Below are 18,724 nucleotides of genomic sequence, written 5' to 3'. Positions count from 1 at the left end.
CTAGATGTATAAACCCAGAAAATATCTCTCTGCATTATGATATTTGCAAAAGCAAAATGTGTTCTGTGGGAGCTGCCAGTTTCCTCATACTGGGCAAAATGTACAGGGAGTGAGGAAGGGAACAGGGGGGATGTTTCAGATGCAGGGATGCAGGCGGTGGATGCAGTCTGGGAGAGAGGGGAACAAATTTGTTCCTCCTTGTAATAAATACAGGGTTTTTTCCTGTATGATAAATGGCGGCTCCAATTCTGTGTTAAGATTACTTAAAATTCTTCAGTTTATGAAATAGGAACAGTAACTCTAAAAAGAGCTCTCGAAAGCATATGTTTTAATGCATGTGCGGTTATGGATAAAATTTGATGAGTTTTAACTTGAGATTGTCTGGTGTATGTCCCAGGAAACACATGGGAAAACTCTCTGCTGCACAAACATGTTATCAACTTGTGGCACACCTTTACCCCAGTTTCCGTAAAAGTCATTTTACAGAACTCATGGCAGAAATGTGGTCTACTAACTTTTGTTCCTCTCCTTCCTCTCTCTTTTTTTTCTTTTTCTTTCTTTGCAGAAGGAGGTAGAGGAGAGCTCCAGGTTGTACATGGTGTCCCTTGTAACCAGCATCTCTTTCTGAAACGCCTGTGTGTGCATGTCTCATTTTCCTGTAGCCAGTTGATCCCGCTGAGGCGCTGGGATTGTTTAGCATGCCATGGTTGTCTGAGTCATTGTTAACACTGTGTGTGAGTTAAGAGTCTGTTCAGTGCCTATGACCTTGTACAAAGAGGAAAACATGAATGCTTGGAGTGATCTCCTCCCTTTGGTACTCTGTGGAGTGTGTGTGATGAGCACAGGCGCTGTGTTAGCAGGGGACAAGTTGTTAATCTTGTCTTTTCCAGTCTTCCTCTTTATGAACCTTGTTTAAACCAAGTATTTCCTCATTTTTCTTCAGTTATATTATTTCATTTCATCTCTGTCTGGCTTGTCCACTTTCATCCGTTAAAAGTCGAAAGTATGTTTGTGGGCTGTAGTAGTGAGTTTAATCAAACTTGGGTGCTGAAAGATGTCTGCTGCAGGTCCCATGCCTTTTTAGGTGGTCACTTTGCTTTGATCAGGGCCCTGTGCCCCATGGGAAGGGCAGAACTTTTTCCTTAATACATGCAGTTACTCCCTTTCTAGTCATGGACTGGCTACCTCTCTGCCCATTATCCTGTGGGCAACAGGTAGCTCTTTGCTCCTAGGAGGATCTGCAGAATTGTTTTGTTGGCTGCTGTGTGCTTTGTCAACAGTTGTGTTAGCAGCTGTATCTCACGTAGAGAAATTACTGGCTTTTGGATTCTCAGCTGTTTGATTTTCATGACTTTGTGCTATGTGTATTCAGTGCCTGCTGTGCTTCCCTCCCTCCCGTAGCTGTGTAAATGAGGCAAAACTGGCTTCCAGGAGAAGCCGAACCTTGCACAGATTTTGGGCCTCCATGAAGATGTCATCCCTTGAGTCTGATGAATTTGCATTTCTAATCTTTATTGGCTCATATATCAGAAGTTTTGTTTCCTTCTTACTGGTAAATATCTATCAATTAATACTTTTTCGGGAATGCAGAGATGCTTGGTGTAAAATATTGGTGATAAATTCAGTCCCCTTTTGGCTTTGGTACAAAATCACTGTAACTTCCTTTAAACTGTTCATCTGGCAACTGGAAGAGTGATACTTACTGGATGATACATCAGTTGAAAGGACCTTCCTTTGGGGCTCTTCAGCCCTTAATTAATTGCATGCTGTTGCAGAATACAGAATGAATTTAAAATAATCCCTTGACTTGTTGAAGCTTTGGATTCCACATAAAATGCAGCATACTTGATTGAATGAAGACATTGAACCACAAGACTGACTTGTTTAATTGGGAAGATTTAGTTCAGTCTGACTCTGTTAATGCCACTGAAGAAATGCTCTAATTAGGCATGACCAGAAGTTTAATTTAGTCTGTGAAAGAGTTGCTCCTTGTTTTAGCCTGATTCAGATTAACCTATATCTAACTGAGGGTTTTGAGGTTTAGTAATGAAACATGGTATTTGAAAACAAGTTAGGATGATTTTCAAAACAAATAAGACGTCATTATTGATTTTTTTATCTGTTTAAATAAAGCAGCTTTATATGTTTTACATCTGTTTTATATTTTAAGAGGATAATGTGGTAGATACAGTACTTAAATGTGATGGAAAATTACATTCTTAGGAAGGCTTTTATGTGGAGAGCTAGATTTATATGGAGGCCTAACAGATCTGTGGATGTTCTTCCTTTCCCTTGTGCTGGTCCAGACTTTGTGATTTCTTATTTTATTTCTTTTTTTGCCCCTCTATCCATTTTATGGACTTTCACTTCTACAGAAGTGCATAATTGTTTGTTTGTTCATTAAAGCATCTTCTTGTGTATGAGAGAATTTGCAAAATTTTAAAATTCCATCTTTGTTAAATAACTTCTCAAGTTGCTTTTAAGCCCAGCTGCTGCTTTTTCTGAGTAAGCAAAACTGTTGTTTCCTCTTTAGGCTTTACCAAACGCTGCTTTCCCTGTGAATACTTTGCCTTAAGTGACCATGTCTGCTGCCTTGTTTAATCCAGGGTCTTAAATTTATGCTGCTCTGTCACTGACATCATTTTTCTAACTGGTTCTTGCTTGATAAGAAACTTTAATTACTTGGAGAAGACCTTTCAGCAGCTGGTTATGATATCCTTTATTGTGAGTGAATATACTGCAGTACTAGGAGTGACAAGCACTTCCCCATTTGAGAGCATTTGTTGGACATTAGGTATAAAAATGTCATCCACCAGCACCAGAAATAATAATAAAAAAAATCAAATAAGGATTTGATGGCCTGTTTACTTACATGTTTATTTCTTCATTGTTTCAGTGCTCCCCTATGTGCTTACTGGAGGTTAAAAAAAAGTAAAATTCAGGTTCAGTCTGGTGTGGCTGCATTTCAGGGAAAGATTAAGTGACAGAGTTGTGCAGAGAAGGCCATAAGCAAGCAAAACACTTTCTGTGACATGCAGCGTGTGGATTGATGACAGGGTGTTAAATGTGTCTGCTTTCCCTTTGCTTTCCCATTTGTCCTTGGGAAGGACAGTGCTAAAAGCTCTGACAGTTGTTGCTCTGCTCTTCTCACCTGCCTGTTGTTTCTGCTGCTTGCCCAGGCTCTGGCCAGCTCAGGCTGCTGCCCTGGGCTGAATTTAAGGAGACCCATGGCTGGTGACAAATCCCAGGGCAGCTGCTGGAGCCCTGCTGTGTCCAGGCATGAGTGCTGCCTTTGGAGAGTTGGAAACTCCCCACCTGCAGCAAATCCGTCTGGATGGACAGTATTGGTGTTTGCTTTCTTTAAATGAGAAGGAATTAGTGAAGTTCTTACTCCTAAGAGGGGTGCAAACTGTGGATTACTTTGTTTAGCTGGTGTTGCTGGAGATGTCTTAAACCCTCCTGCCAGTGTATGTAGCTAATACAGCCTCTGGTTCTTTGACTACATGTGTCAAGAAGGGACTGCAGAGGACTTACTGGTGACTGCCACTGTGTGATACTATGCCATTTCCTTTTATATAAACCTTCCAGTTTCATTCTCTAGAACTGTTATGGTTCGGTGTCTGCTTCTCCTTTTGAAAGGTTACTAAATCACTGTCGTGAGACATCTTTGAATTTTCATCTTCTGTTTAGCTGCAGTTCTTCTCCCATTCACCTGCCTACTGAACAAACAAAGGGAAAGGTTCTTTTAGCCAGAGTAAGCAAGATGTTTTGTTCTTCTCCGTATAGGATTGTGTTTATATCCTCCAGCTGCTTTTGCCATTTTCCTTTGTGATTTTTTTTTACTTTGATGCAGAATAAAACAATTTCATATGCTTGTCTGAAGGAATCTTGCAAACACAGTACAAAGGTATTTATATTTTTACTTCTGTGGAGACATTTCATTGGACATACTCTTATGGATTATGTTCTCTTCCTACCTGGCTGTATCATAGAGGCATATGGTCAGTGTGATGGGTAGAACTCAAATCCATTGTTTCATGCTTTTCTCCACTGAGGAGCATCTTCTATGCAGTCAAATTCACAGCAGCCTTTGGGGCTTTTACCTTGCTTTTCCCCCCATGTTTAATCCTCCATTGTTTCAGTATTTACTGCCATCAGTTCTTTCTACTGGACCTGAGAGTTCAGTGTCAATAATTCTCCTGGGTTTGTAATTTCCAGATTTTATCAGCAGATCCTACTTACTCCCACTAGCTTCCTTATTGCGTTGTCCATGGCTGGCTCAGTTACAGTTACTTGTTTATCCACCTGAAAGCTCCTTCCTCCTCCTCAGCTTATCCGGTCTTCATTAACGTCACATGGCACTGCATCAAAAGGTTGGGGTTTTTTTGAAATGAAAATTCAGTTCATCATTCGTTTTATGGTTAGAGGAAAAACAGTTGCTTTGTGAAACAAAACCAGAATGTTTGCAAAATTGGTTGTGCCTCTGTTGTATTTTTTCCTGTTTTTCAATAGCCTCCAACTTAATTATTTCCTTCATGTTTACTTAGAATCCTTTCAAGCTTTTGAAGCCAATAATGGTCCTACAATAATCTGGATCACATTTCCCCTCCTCCACATACACACACACTTTAACTGTGAGTACTGCATCGGCTCTTCTACAGTCTCAAGGCATCAGCCCTCGTTTGATGGATGTCAGGTGCTGGTTCTCTTGGCATTTTCTCAGGGAGAAGGCTGCCTGGAGCAAATTAGCTCTTTACATTGCTTTCAGCAGGTGATAACTCCTGCTTTCACACAGTCATCACCTGCTTTGGCCCTGCATCAATATTGCTACTTACTGAAAGCTCTTTCTTTTGTTTTCTGTGGTTATGCCCAGATGATTTTCAATCTTGACCCTAGAGAAGCTCTGCCTTTTGTTTTTATTTGCATGTCTGAGAGGCTTGATAAAAATAAATTATATTTTTGCTCATTTATTTTAATTATTTGGAACTCGTGGCAAATTTTACTTTGGACATCGTGAATCTGGGGCATGATGTAGATTTGTTTCCTGATCATAGTTTCTGCCCTCCCCACATTCACATTCCTGACTGTTCTCTGTTGACTCATGGCTGCCTGTAGGAAATTGCTTATCTAGGTAACAGCTTTCCCTATATCTTTCCTTCTTCCTTTTTCCCAGATTCTTGATGCTCTTGCGCTCTCCAGTCTGCAGTGAACATGCTGTTTTGTGATCTGTGGATGTCTCAAATACCAATCACCTATATTTCATTCTCACGTAAAATGATTGAAAACTTTGTTATTACTGACTCCTTCTGCCAGTCAGTGTTGCCACGTTTGTGTTTGTCATTGTCTGTCATTCAGCACAGCTGAGCCATCAGTGTCAAGCTCAGTCCAGTATGAAATCTTTGTCTATTTTAGTGTTGCTTTCTAACCACAGCTCTGAACACTTGTTCAGATGCAAAGGTAGAGATGTGTGCTCAGAAGGATCTGGTTGTATTTACTTTATGAAATCTCTCTTGATCAGCAGTTGATTCAGATCCCTGTGGAAAAAATGGAGATTTCAGGCTGAGGGGTTTTGGTAGCAAAGCTTAATTAGTGGAGCCTTGTATGCTGCTGCAGCTGTGGGGAAACGTCCATGGTACTGGACTGTGGGTCTGGACCCCTTTCTGCTCTGCAGGCCTGTCTGATCCTGTGCATTCCATTATGGATAACTTCAAACTGTTCAATCTGTTGAAATATAAAATAATGAACATTACTAATATGTAGTCTTTAAATCTGCAAATTCCCTAATTTTTAGGACTCAAAAATACAAAGTTTGGACATTTTCTTCTATTCAAGTTGATACCTTAAATAGAACTAATTTTCCTTGATTTGTGCTCTTCTTGGGAGTCTTTGTCACCTGTGAACAATGTGGGGTTGCACAACTCACGCAGAGCACAGGTTAGGAAAAGAAAAGAAAAAAGAACTTTCATTTGGGGCTGTGTTCTTTTATCTTGCATAAAGTTGCATCTTATTTCCTGACTCAAGTTCCCTTACTTTGTTGATTCTCAGATTGTGAGTTCCATGGCTGGAAATACTTTCTTTTTCACTGTGTGCAAGTTGCAGCCTTCTTTTTCTCCTGGCAAATATGATTATCTGAGGTCGGAGTTTTAGTTATTAGCATCATGACTTGCTTAGTCCTGTGTGAAAGCAGCATTTCTTTCAGGAAGTGCAGGAGAACATATGACGTGTGAGCTGAAACAAAAAGGTTTCCAGTTACAGGTAACCATTTTCCCCTCATCTAGAACCTATTGTTTCTTCTAGGTACATTGCAAATGTTCAAATACTTATCACTCCTAATTAGTCCACTCAAGATCTTCAGAGAAACAGAACAGCACTCTATAAATGTAGTCTAAATATGAACATAAGAACATGGTTTGAATTAATAAATATGAAGCCCCACATTTGCAGTCTGTGACGTTTTCCATCACAGTGAGATCCCAGTTGACCTGCAGTTGGTGGCCCTTGTTTCATGCCTGTTAGAAATTAAATGCTTTCAAATAAATGAGTGAAGCTGTAATGGGACCTCTCTGCTTAGGAGACCAAAGAGTCTTTGCATTTTGGGCATGGGCAAAGCTCACAAGTGTTCATACAGAGTTCATGTTAGTCTGTCATTTGTGCATTTCATACAAGGGCTTTTAATTTATAACATCTTCATTATAACCACTTTCATGTTAATTGGTGACCTGTATTAACAGGACCTCTCCAATAACGGGAGTTGGAAAAAAAGAAAAAGTTTGTCTTCAAGATTGCCTTTTGAATGAGGAGTTGCACTGAACAGGCTCTTCAGATTCCAGTCTGTTGCTGTTCAATGAAATTACATTGTCTGTGTCTGTATGACTTACCCCCTGGCATCTTGGTTACTAGAGGTGCTTGAACGAGTTTCTGTATGCATTTGCCTGCATGCAGTGTGGTCTGTTACCCTTTCTGCAGAACAAAATACAAATACTTTTTCTGGTGTTTCTGGAAACTAATTTCATGGGTTTTTTTTTATCCTTCTCCCACTTCAGGGCCAAGATGAGGCTGATCCATCAAAACCACCCTGGCTCAAAGGAGGGTAAGTGGTATTTTGAGACCCTTTTATCCCTGTATTTATAATTAGAGTGCACTTCAGAGGTCTGCCGTTCAATCTAAGTAAAAATAGCATTTATGATGTTTTTGATGAAATAATCAAGTGGCCAAACCTCACTAAAGGCCAGGCTGCTGCTGTATTTTAGTCTCTTCTTAAGCAGCTGGAGGTGGGATGTGCAGTTCTTCCAGACCTCTGGTTAAGAGCAAGGCTAGAGTTGCAGTGTATGATGTATAATGTGTTGGTGGCAAGTGCTTATGGCAGCAGTATTAAATAACTGCTACTGAGCATCTCAGAGTGGTCTGGATGAAATACTTTCTCCTGGAACAGTCATTGCTGACAGCAGAGAGGGGAGAGTAGCTCTGAAAGAGTGCCTTGTCTTTTGCTCTTACAAGAAGAATGTAAGTTTGGGGAAGTTTTCTGTATTTGCAACGATTCCTTGTAGCAGATAAAACTGCACTAACTCTAGAAATGATTGCGATTTATATTTTTAAATCATTTCTCATCATGCCTGCTTTGTACAAATGAGAGTGAGCAGGTCGTGCGTTCTCTCCATAGCACATTACTTGCATCAAATGAACCAGACAAATTCTGATTGTAATTTCAGCACGACACTCTGTGGTAATAGGTGCCAGCATGGCAGCTTCCCTGGGATTCTCTGGCAGGGAAAAGACAGTGACACATTTTGCAGGTTTTGTGCTTGGTATATGATCAGGGTGATTCGGTTTGGTGGTGGGGCATCCATTAGGAGCTGTCAGTCAGCAGCAGCAAGACTTGCCCTGAAATCTCAGTCAGACATTGACCTGCTACACACCTAAATTAATTCTCATATTACTGAAGGAAGCTTCCCTAGTAAAACATGAAGTTAAACTGGAGACTTCATTATATGGCTTTCTGCTTTTGGAGTCATTGTTCTGTGATGTTGATATTCCCATGAAGCATCACCTGCGGATGCCTGGAGCTGCCTAGCAACCCCCTGCTTTTCCCAAGGAACCTGGGACTTAGTGAGGGGGCTGCTGGAGAATTGGCAATTTGCAGGAACAGGAGGCAGTGATTTATTGTAGCTGTAAACAGCACCTTCTCCTGCTTTAGCAAGGAGACAATGTACTTGGTTTATTGGTTCATGCACACCAAGTTATTTCCTAGCCTGAAAGGTGGATACACCTACAACTCTTGAATTACTTAAACATGCGTTGTCAATATGTGGCATTGTTTGCTCTAGTCTGTAATTCTTTTCTTTTCTATGCAAGATACAACTAAACAGTCTGGCTAATGTAGTTTTGACAAAAGTTTGTCATACTCACTCACCCCGTGCAAGGGATTCCCAAAGAAGGTGATTGTGGATCGTAAACCTTTAATTCCACCCTTAGTCACATTTTGGCTTATTAGTCTCAAAGTATATTAAAGCATTTATGTTGTTTTTTCAATTTTTTTCAAAGATTAGAGTTGTGGTGTCTTTTGAAGAAAGTAGTCATTCTCTGTCATTGCAAACCACCTTAGCTTACTTAGATTGTCAAGATTTAGTGGAAGCCTCTGTGTGATACAGCTTATATTAAAAGATGAATACATGCTTCAAGCAATTTTCATTTACTATATAATATAACAGGAGCTCTCTGTCTGTTATCACTGGCTTTGGAGATATCACTTAAAAAAAAAGGTACAATTGGTATTATGGATCAGTCTCTGGGTGTAGTATCTCATATCTATATCTTCTATTTATTAGTGCAAATTATCTTCTCATACAGAAATGCTATTCACTCAATACAGCTCTCCATAATAATGCTTTAAATATTGCATCCGCTGCAGAGGAGAGTTACCCTATTACACATAAAACTACACTGTGCATATTTGAGGCACCGTCAATTCTTCTCTCTGTACAAACACTGATTTTATTAAGCGAGATGGCAGTTGTGCTTGAATAAAGGGACTGAGGTAACTGAAAACACGACACTTTTGAAAATTAGGAATTGTTGAATTTTTAAGATTAGTATTAACAAGATAAAAGCCGGTCACCTGGGTGTGTAACTATGTAGGTACTAGGACACCTCTCTTCAGTGACAAATACAAGCACCTTTCAAATGTCAGCCTGGCTTAGCACTTGTTCTCTCATAAGCCTCATTCTATCAAATGTATTTTGCAACAAACCAAGTTCTGACTAGACGTGTTTCTCAAGCACAATAATTTTTATAGGCTGATCTTGAATTTATGAAGCATGCAATTTTAATGTTCTTCTTCTTTCCTGGGAAATGTCAGAGTATCACAGTTTCCTTTCAATTAAATTAGAAAAAATATTGAAATCACTTAGGAAAAAACTGTTAGCAGGAGCATTAACTCTGGAGTTTTACTTGTGATCATTTTATTGCACCTTTTCAGGTTATATACTCTCCCTTTCGATTTTATATATGCTTTCATAATCCAAGGGATTTACACCAATCCTTGACGTAAAGCTTATCTATCAATAAGCTGTGTTGGGTTTAAGTAATCCTGGGATTCTTTGCATCGTCTGAGTAGTCTGCTATGACACCTATTTTACCCCAAAACAGTATCACCAGTATCAGAAATGTTTTATAATTTAAAGGCAGCAGAGAAATGTGGCAATATAAACATATTTCGTACTTCTTGATGTGGGTGAGATTTTTCTGTAATAAATCAGAAGGGATTTTTGCTGTATGACTCGGTCAAAAAGTTTTTCTGGAATTCTTTATTGGAAATTATGATAGGCTCTAGTAAGAAACACTCGCTGTGTGGATTTCCAGTGTTGGAAAACTGCACTGCTGGAAAACTGTGGAGCTGACACAACTCTTGCAGTTACACATGACTGCTCACCTTCCCACCAGGCTTGTTCAGCCAGCAGCAGCTGTCAGCTCAGCCATGGCTCGGACACGTCACCCTCCTACGCCCTATCAAAAAAGTCAATTTTACTCTTACAATTCTGTCACATGTTCCTGTAATAATGGGCTCTTTTCCTCTTTGTCACAACCTCATGCTAGGCTGTGTTGTGACATCCTTGTCCATCCTCAAGCTATAGTATAGGTTTGGTCACACTGGATATTTTGTTTGGGTGTTTTTTTGCCTTTGGCTGTATTTAGGGGGGCTTGAGTAGACCCTGCTCTCTAATGGCTGCAGGTTGTCTCTTGTCATTTATCAACCTCACAATTTTTGTGGCATGTGCGAATTTGTAATGGCAGTTTGATTTCCTAGGTTGTTTTGAAAGGTAGTTTTTTTAGCTGTAAAAGCAGTTTGTCCCGTACTCCTTTTTCTTATAATTTTCCTACAGAGCATTTTGACTGGGTTGTACCAAATTAACAAAATAACCGAACTGAAATTGCCAGCCAGTTTGTCACACAAATACCAGAACATGCAAGCCAGAGCAGCAGGGAGTGAAGACAAATGGCTAAGGATGGAGAGGCAAGAGGGTTCCTTTGCAGTCTCTGTAATCAAGAAGACGACCTCGGGAACCATATTCTTAATGTTAGCAAGGTCTGAGAGCAGAATGGAGTTGGGGAGAGTGAGAGAGACATTAAGAGATGCTTCAGATTTTGCCTGCTGGGCTGGGTGTTCATTGCAGAGAGGAAGCCACAGCAGAGAGGTATGTACTCAGTTTCAGCTGTAGGAAAAAGCACTATCTAAAGTCCTTAGAAATGGATGCATTTACTGGGGGCCTTTAAGCTGGGTTAGTACACCATCTTCAAGTAGAGGGTTACATCCATGTGATGTTTCTGGTAAGTGGCAGGATCCAGGCATAATTATCTAAGCTGGTCTCATTGGTCGGGAAGTAGGTTAGAGTGTTTTATTTCATCAGGCCATGAGTGTTGCTGGTGCAATCACCCTTTTGCTCCATTGTCACTTCTGCCAGCAAATACCATCTCTTGTGTGTACAGGTCTGCATGGCTTGAAATGCTGAGCACCACAAATGGTCTCTTTTATAGAAATAAAAACAATACGTTTTCTCCTCCAGTGTCAGGTTTTTCCTAGTAATTATATGGACCTCAAGAGCCAGTATTAAGTGTGTTCTGCACTAGAATCTGAAGATGGGTAGCAGCATCCAGCCCCTGGGCTGATTCTCTTTGATGTGCTCCCTCTTAACCACCAACTCCAGGCAGGAATGTCTGGATTGTTGTGTCTGAAGATAAACACTTAATCGTTTTTAGCATTAACTTTACACTTTCTTAAGTATAATCTTCTGGCTGTTTTTCTTCCCCCAGTAAAGCATCCCCCTCTTCACCCCTCCCAACCCTAAACTAATTAGGTTTTTTTTTCTTCCTCCTGAATTTCCAGGCCTGCAGGTGGTCTCTATGGCATCGATAGCATGCCTGATCTACGCAAAAAAAAGCCAATTCCACTTGTCAGTGATCTGGTAAGAAATTTGTTTGTTTCTCTTCTGCCACACAGCATTTACCCAGCTGGCTTTACTTTCTTGATACATGGGCACATTCATTGTCACTTCAAGAAGCTCAAATGTTTTGTTAAATTAATTCTTATGCCAAAGGGTTAGGAGTACTGCTTGGAAAATCTCAGTGAGAATGAGCTATGATTTTGTAGACAATTTCATTCATTTGACAGAATCAGGGTATTTTTCATGTTCTTTATCCTTTTTATTTTACACAAAATACTTGATTGTTTTTAGGCCTGCATAGTTTTTAAATGTTTTGCTAAATATCACATACCTTAGGGAAAGTTTTAGTGTCCATGTGAGGTCTGGCAGCTTACCAGAAGGCTGGAATTTTAGAGGATAGATAAACGAGCATATGTGCTTGGATTTTAAAAGCTATTTGCAATATTGCCAGTAGACTTCTGCACTGAGGAAGCATGAGAACCAAGTGAGTAATGAGGACAACTTTCATATGCTTGTATGGATATGGTGGCATCAGGCTTCTGCAGGACAAATGGTTTTCTGTTGGTTGTATTCAGTACACGTAGCGATTCCATACTTGAGAGAAATGCTGTAACAGCTGAAAGACCAAAGTTTCTATATCCTGTAATTCATGTGAAAAGATGCATACAATTTTGTCTGCCAGCTTATGCATGGGCAGCTTGGTATGTGTCTAGCTAACTGCTTTTATCTTAAATCTTTGCAATAATGGCATTAACTTGTGTTACTTCCCTTGAATGCATTCATTCTCTCTCTTCACAGGCCATGGTAAGTGGAGGTGAAGACTATCCATTAAGTTTTCACCAGAAAAAAAACCCTTACTTTATGTTATTTCCCTCTCCACTTCTTTGCTTTTTGTTTTGTAACTACAGTATTGCGGTGAATGCATATCCAGCACTCTGTCCTGCTCCATCACTGTTGGAATGAACTTTTTCAGTTTCTCTTGAAACACCATAAAGCAGAACATAAGTGGTACAAGGCTGATAAGGGTTGGATGATTTCAAAGCAAATGCTGCTATCTTTAAATATCCTTCTCTGCTTTCATGTTACTGGAGTGGCTGCAGAAATCCCTTCTATGCCACTGTGAGGTGCTGCAAAGACAATACCCTGTGCTGTCCACAGCTGAAAAGCACCGTTGGCATGATGTGAAAAGCAGTTATTCGAGGGGAAAATGCAGTTCATTGTGTTCAGTGATGGCTGATGAATGTGATACACCATCACATTCAAATCTCTGCTCCCAACTCACTCCCTTTTCTTTTATCCTTGTTACTTGCAACCTCTTTACTGTCACATTTTGGGGTGTTGTATGTTTTGTAAAGCTGATGAATAATCTTTTGGATATGAATGAAGTTAGAGATAGAAAAGTGAGTCTGTTGTAGTGACCTCAGATACTAGAAGGGCTACTGTTGCTACCAGAATGTAGAAGTGGAGATGAGAACCCAGGTTTCATTAGCAATTCTTTCAGAGAAACAAATAGAAATTTACTAGAGTGAGACTGATTATGAACAGATGGAAACAATTTGGAGACCTTTCAGAGTATTTGACTCCTCTGAGATGTGAGTAGTCATTTAAGAAAGCAACTTATATGCAGTAGATTGCTCGTTTGGTGTCTGGCATGACAGAGTCCCGTTGCTCACATCTCTGGGCATGTAATGCCATTGCACTTAGAAAAGTTGGTGGTGAATAACAAACTTTCTTCCTCCCTAGTCACTGGTTCAGTCCCGAAAAGCTGGAATTACCTCAGCAATGGCTACTAGAACATCTCTCAAAGATGAAGAGCTGGTAAGTGATAGGGTTGCTTGACTTCTCTTCTTAGTAATCAAATTAAAGGGATTTGGCTCTCTGAGATTCAGAACCAGCTTCACAGATGTCTAGAAATATAGATGCAAAGCTTCCTGTATAGCTTGTTTAAAGAAACTAAGCACGTAAAAATAATGTTTAATGTATCAATATAATCCTGAAAATGTAGAAACATAGAATCACAGAATATGCTGAGTTGGAAAGGCACCAATCAGGATCACTGAGTTCAGCTCCTGGTCCTGCATAGAACACCCCAAGAGACATCATCTGCCTTGATGGTGTTGTCCAGACACTTCCTGATCTCAGTAATCTTACCATTTCCTTCTGTGCTATCTACCTTAAGGGAGAGTGTGTGAAACTTGCTTTATTTAAGATATTTCCCATCCACAAACATTAATTTCTGTCTTCCAGTTTTTTTAATGCCTGGGGAGACATTTTTGGAAGGTGGGGGGGTATCCTCAGACACCACATGTAAAAATTTGATGCATTTTTCCACCTCAGATGTGTAGCTTTATTACACTGGTCGTGCCTTTTCCTGTAACTCTCTTGTGTTAACCAGCAAAAATAGTCCCAGTCACCTTCTTGGATATTGATTTACACGTGCTCTTGCCTTTCAGAAATCTCATGTCTACAAGAAGACCTTGCAAGCCTTAATTTACCCCATCTCTTGTACAACCCCACACAACTTCGAGGTGTGGACAGCCACAACTCCTACGTACTGCTACGAATGTGAGGGGCTGCTGTGGGGCATCGCGCGGCAGGGAATGCGCTGCGGCGAGTGCGGGGTCAAGTGCCACGAGAAGTGCCAAGACTTGCTCAATGCTGACTGCCTGCAGAGTGAGTAGGGGCCAGTGGAGCGTGGCTGTTCCAGAAATGGTGACCAGAGCCTTCCTAAATGTACTGCTCCTATCTCAGGGATCAGTGAAGTTGCAGTGATGGTGTGTTTTCTGAAAAGGTGCCATTGGGCTTACCTTCTGGGGGCACAGACAGCTCCACTGATGCAGGAGAACTTTGCAGCATTGTGCTTGATGTCCTTTAAAAGAAGGTTTAATTCTTTACTCTTTCGCATCTATCTGTTAGTTGATTTTTTTGTTTGTTGGTTTGTTTTTTTGTTTCGTTTGCTCTCTCTTTGTCAGCTCAGGTTGTGTATTTGCCAGCATATCCTGCACTGAAGTGTGGGTTGGATGAATAGGGTATGAGGCTGCTGATTCTGACATTTGTTCTGTCCCCCCTGCCCTGCTATTGCAGTCAGGTTGCTTGTTCCAGCTGTCGGTCTGTGCCACTGTTCTAAGCTTTTCACAGCAAAGCTGAGTTCCTGCTTAGGGTATAGATTTAGCCTGGATTATCTGTACCAACAGCAGCCTTGGGAAGGCATTTTGTCTTTTCAACAGTAGGTCTGCTTGGCTGAACCACTTTAGAGGCTTAGGGCAGAGTTAACAGAGATGGTGAGTCAGATACAAGGGTGGTGTTTGAGTATATGGACAGTATTTCATCTTCCTACTAGTATTTCTGATTATTTTGTTGGTGTAAAAAACTAAGTAAAAAGCTAAGTCATCTCTTCAAGGAACTCTGTAACTTTTCAGAATGAATTACACCTTATACAAACAATGGAGAAGTTTGAAAGGAATTTGATTAAAGGGGAAAAAAGAGAAGAAAAATTATTCATTTAGGCATCTGCCTTGGTCCAGTTGTTTTTATTTGCTTGAAATACTATTTCTTAATTCAGTGTCAAATCTATACTCTTGCTTGAGAGCAAAATATCTCAGTCTAAATAGAATAGAAATTTCTTCCATATGTATTAAGTGTTGAATAGGAAGGTGTGGCTCTTTCTGTTCACTCATACTTTTCTTGTCATTGTAGCTTGACGGATTAAGTCTAAGGAATCAGAAAAGTTTGTGGAGTATGAAGGGACTTATTACAAATTCCTGTCAGCAATTCTAGGAGTATGAAAAGTCAGATCTTGTGTCTGCCTTAGGCTGTAGTTTGGGAAAGCCAGGCTGAGTGATTCAGCAAGGGATACCAGTGAATCATAGGTAATTTGTTTTTTCTTACGACTCTTCTTAACACTGCAAATGGATATTGTTTATACTTGTATTTTTTATGTGTGCAGAGTCTTAAATTTGTCATAGTTAGGTCTAGGGCTATTTGCAATGGCTTATTTGTAAGACGTGATCCTGGCCAAACACCTCTGACCCCTGACTGCTTAGCAGTTCTAGATTTGTCTTTGAGGGTTGGGAAGTGAGTTTATAGCATTTGAACTGTTGCATCACTGGCACCTTGGCTTTGTTGAGAGCTTTCTGTGACTAAGCAAAGAGCTATGGTGTTGCCATTTGGTCCAGGAGAATGTAGTTTGGTCATAGCTCAGTTTTCTGTCACAGTCTGATGTGCAGGGTCAGTTCCTGAGAATAACCTTTTTATTTCTGGAGTTCGCCAGAACTTTCTGCTCACTGGTAATTTTCAGTATTGAGGTGAAAAGCTCAAAGCATTCAGGCTTGATTCAGATGCATACACGTGATGCTGTAATGTTGCAAGGGAATGGTGATATCTCAGAAAGGGAGAAATCTGTGGAGAAGCGAGGAGGATTAGGTTTGCACCAGCAGTGGAGATGAAGCAGGCACAAAGCTGTTGTACAGAGCAGTGGCCCTGAAGTTGAAAACAATAGGGAAAAACCTCTGTATTAAAGAAATAGCTAATGACTAAGAGGGACTATGTTCCTGCAGAGGAAGGTTGTGGCAATTCATGTTCAAGAAGGGAGGCTTCAGATGGGAATGGGTACTGGAGAGAGTTCAGTAGCAATGGGAGAAATATGAGAATGTCTTGAGAGAGGATGATACAAGATTGTTAACCTTTAAAAAGAGAGGCTTGTCAGTCTGGGACAGGAGGCCAGGATCATGCTGTTTAAAAAAAAAAAAAAAAAAAAAAGCTATGCTAGGTCTGTCCTAACAATGTTTCTAAACCCCAGGGCAGAGGTGTAGGACATCCGTATCTACTGTACCTGCTACGACTCTGGCTTACTCTTACAGTTTACAGATATCCATGTCTTAAAGCCTTACTGGGCAGTAGATACTGCTTCATAACTGGGAGCAGTGGCTCTGTGAATTGGTTTAGTTCTTACTTATGCTTTCGCCATGTTGGGGAAGAGAGAGATAAGCTACAGGGAGAAAGATGATCTTTTAAGCTTATTGTTTACGAAAGAGGAAAAGGGCTGAATTTGCTATGAGAAAATTAAAGGTAGAAGACAACTTAAGTGATTCAGACTCACCGAGAACAGGGAGTTTCTGGAGCTGAGAGTCTGAAGAATAACCATGGAGGAAAGTTTTCTTATCTCCAATTGTAATTACATAATCTTATGCAGTGGGCTGTGGGATGTGATGATGGCAATACTGTGTGTTTTTCCATAAAAAGAAGAAACAACTGAAAATTACTTTTCGTATATGGCAAAGCATTAAGTATGAACTTGTTATTTTATTCAGGGGGTTGCAGATGTTTTCACATTTTCTTTCTAAATGTAGTTTCAGGATACTTCATCATGCAGAGTTACAGAAACAGAGAGGAAACAGCTGAGAGTACAACAGGCTTAAAATGTGTGAAGCATGTAGAAAGGTAAAACCCAACAAAAAAAATTTACTTACTGAGTTACTTGTAAAGTGTGCAGAATCAAGGAAGAGAGACTGTAAGCAGTCTGCAGGGTTACCCACTGTGAATGTGGAAGATGTCATTAGCTGAAGTAAGATGTAGAGAAAGCTGGAGATGGTAATGGTGTAATGAAAAGATAGAAAAGACAGGGGGGAGTGCTGAAAGTTGGAAAAAGGGATGAATGTCCCTCTGGAATGGGTAATCAACTGTTATCAATACTAGAAATGTATTAGAAGGCAATTTCAGGCAACTATGTTCTTTGCCTTGGTGTGTTGATGCTAAAATTCTTCTAACTGGAACCCAACAAGCCAGAGGAAAATGGAGAAGTTAAATTTCTTTTTATACATATGTTTGAAGAACCTAGTCTGTGCTTGGGGAATGAGAAACAGGGTGTCTGGGTGACAACAGTTTAGAGATCCCATAAATTCAAGACTGAACTTTCTTGTATATTGAACTCAGGAGGAAATTTTTCCTAATAGAAGCTTTATTGTTGCTGTCGGCAAAAAACCCAAAACATTCTCAGGACATATCTTCACTTATGTCTATTTAGGGCTTCCAAAAAATATAACAGTGGAGTAAAATGAATTTTCAGACTGGTAGCAAATACAATTCTATTGATTATACCTTGATGCCTCAGGATATATATTCAGTTCAATCTGTGTAAGTCTTCCAGAAAATGTTGCACTGGAGTCAAATGAATGTTCAGGCTGATCTCAAATACTTTTCCGTTGTTTATGCCTTAAAATTTTGGGTAGACACCTGGGGTTTTATTCCTTAGATTTAGAATGTGCTGTTTATCCATTTTCCACCCTTCATACCTTTGTGGGGAAAATAATTCTCCAAGTCGTTTAGAATTAAGTTTGGTTATCTCTTATGAGGATATTTTTCTTTGTCTCTAGGTTTTGAAGAAACTTACTATCTGATACACTCAACAAATTTATCATCAGTGTGGGACTGCACTGGTGAAAAATTCAGCAATGCTTTGTTGCAATTTGAATCAAAGCCCATTTACAGACTGCATCAGCAGGGCTATTCCATGAATTGGTGGTGTCTGAAGTGCAATAACCTGGAATCAGATGTAGTATGTGTACTGCAGCCTCTTGGTTCATAGTGTTGTAGGTACTTAGGAGTTATTATTCTGATGGTAGGGCACTTACCTTTTCATCATAAGCTCATAAATACCTGCTCAAGGGACAGTGTTCTCTTTGTAGCCTCTGCTATTCTTGGAAGTAGTAGAAATCTCTGCTGAATGGGTACCTTTCTTTTCTTACTTGAGTGAGAGTGGATATAGGGACGTTCTTAACATCCACATGGCATGCAAAGCTTTTGGAAACTGAGCTTTTATCTCGTGCCTTGAGCATTGGTATAGTACTGTCTGAATTACAGTGGGTTGGGGAATTCTGGTGTCAAAGAAGGAGTAAATCCAGGGCTGGATGTGTAGGTGACCAAGGAACAAATACAGAGAAGCAATTACCAAGAGGGTGGAAGGGAAGGACATTGTGTGAGCAAGAGCCTGGTAAGAGGTCTTCAGAGGTGCAGTTCAGGACTGGTTTTTTTGTTAGATGCATTTTGACTCAGGACTGGGAGGCAGGTGTGATTGTTGCTTTTTGGATGAGAGACTTGTGCATGTTGTACTCTGAGTTCAGAGGCTGCAGCTCTGAGACCAAGTCAGTGAGTGGGGGGTTAGTCAGACCAATTAAGTCATGTGCTAATCATCTTGGCTTCTGAGTCGAATGATAGTTAGACGCCATGGTGATGAACAGTTGTTTGCTCTCAGAGTCCTGTGTAGGAAAATATTTGCACAGAAGGAAGAA

General features: G+C 40.2%; 1 protein-coding gene across 5 annotated transcripts in view; it reads left to right on the top strand.

Moving 5' to 3' along the window:
* Positions 1–18,724, top strand: part of UNC13B (unc-13 homolog B) — a 205,786-nt gene that overhangs the window by 114,386 nt on the left and 72,676 nt on the right. For 3 of the 5 annotated variants that reach the window (XM_088157156.1, XM_088157155.1, XM_088157157.1), the window contains 5 exons: positions 566–588; positions 7,044–7,090; positions 11,381–11,459; positions 13,182–13,256; positions 13,892–14,111. In XM_088157156.1, the coding sequence (XP_088013282.1) occupies positions 566–588; positions 7,044–7,090; positions 11,381–11,459; positions 13,182–13,256; positions 13,892–14,111 (444 nt within the window). The remainder of the gene's footprint in view (positions 1–565; positions 589–7,043; positions 7,091–11,380; positions 11,460–13,181; positions 13,257–13,891; positions 14,112–18,724) is intronic. The other 2 variants (XM_014886034.2, XM_088157158.1) reach the window with 1 other exon arrangement.

This window comes from Sturnus vulgaris, chromosome Z (assembly GCF_052056855.1).
Source record: "Sturnus vulgaris isolate bStuVul1 chromosome Z, bStuVul1.hap1, whole genome shotgun sequence".
NCBI classification, from domain to species: Eukaryota; Metazoa; Chordata; class Aves; order Passeriformes; family Sturnidae; genus Sturnus; species Sturnus vulgaris.
This window is presented reverse-complemented; position numbering and strand designations above follow the sequence as displayed.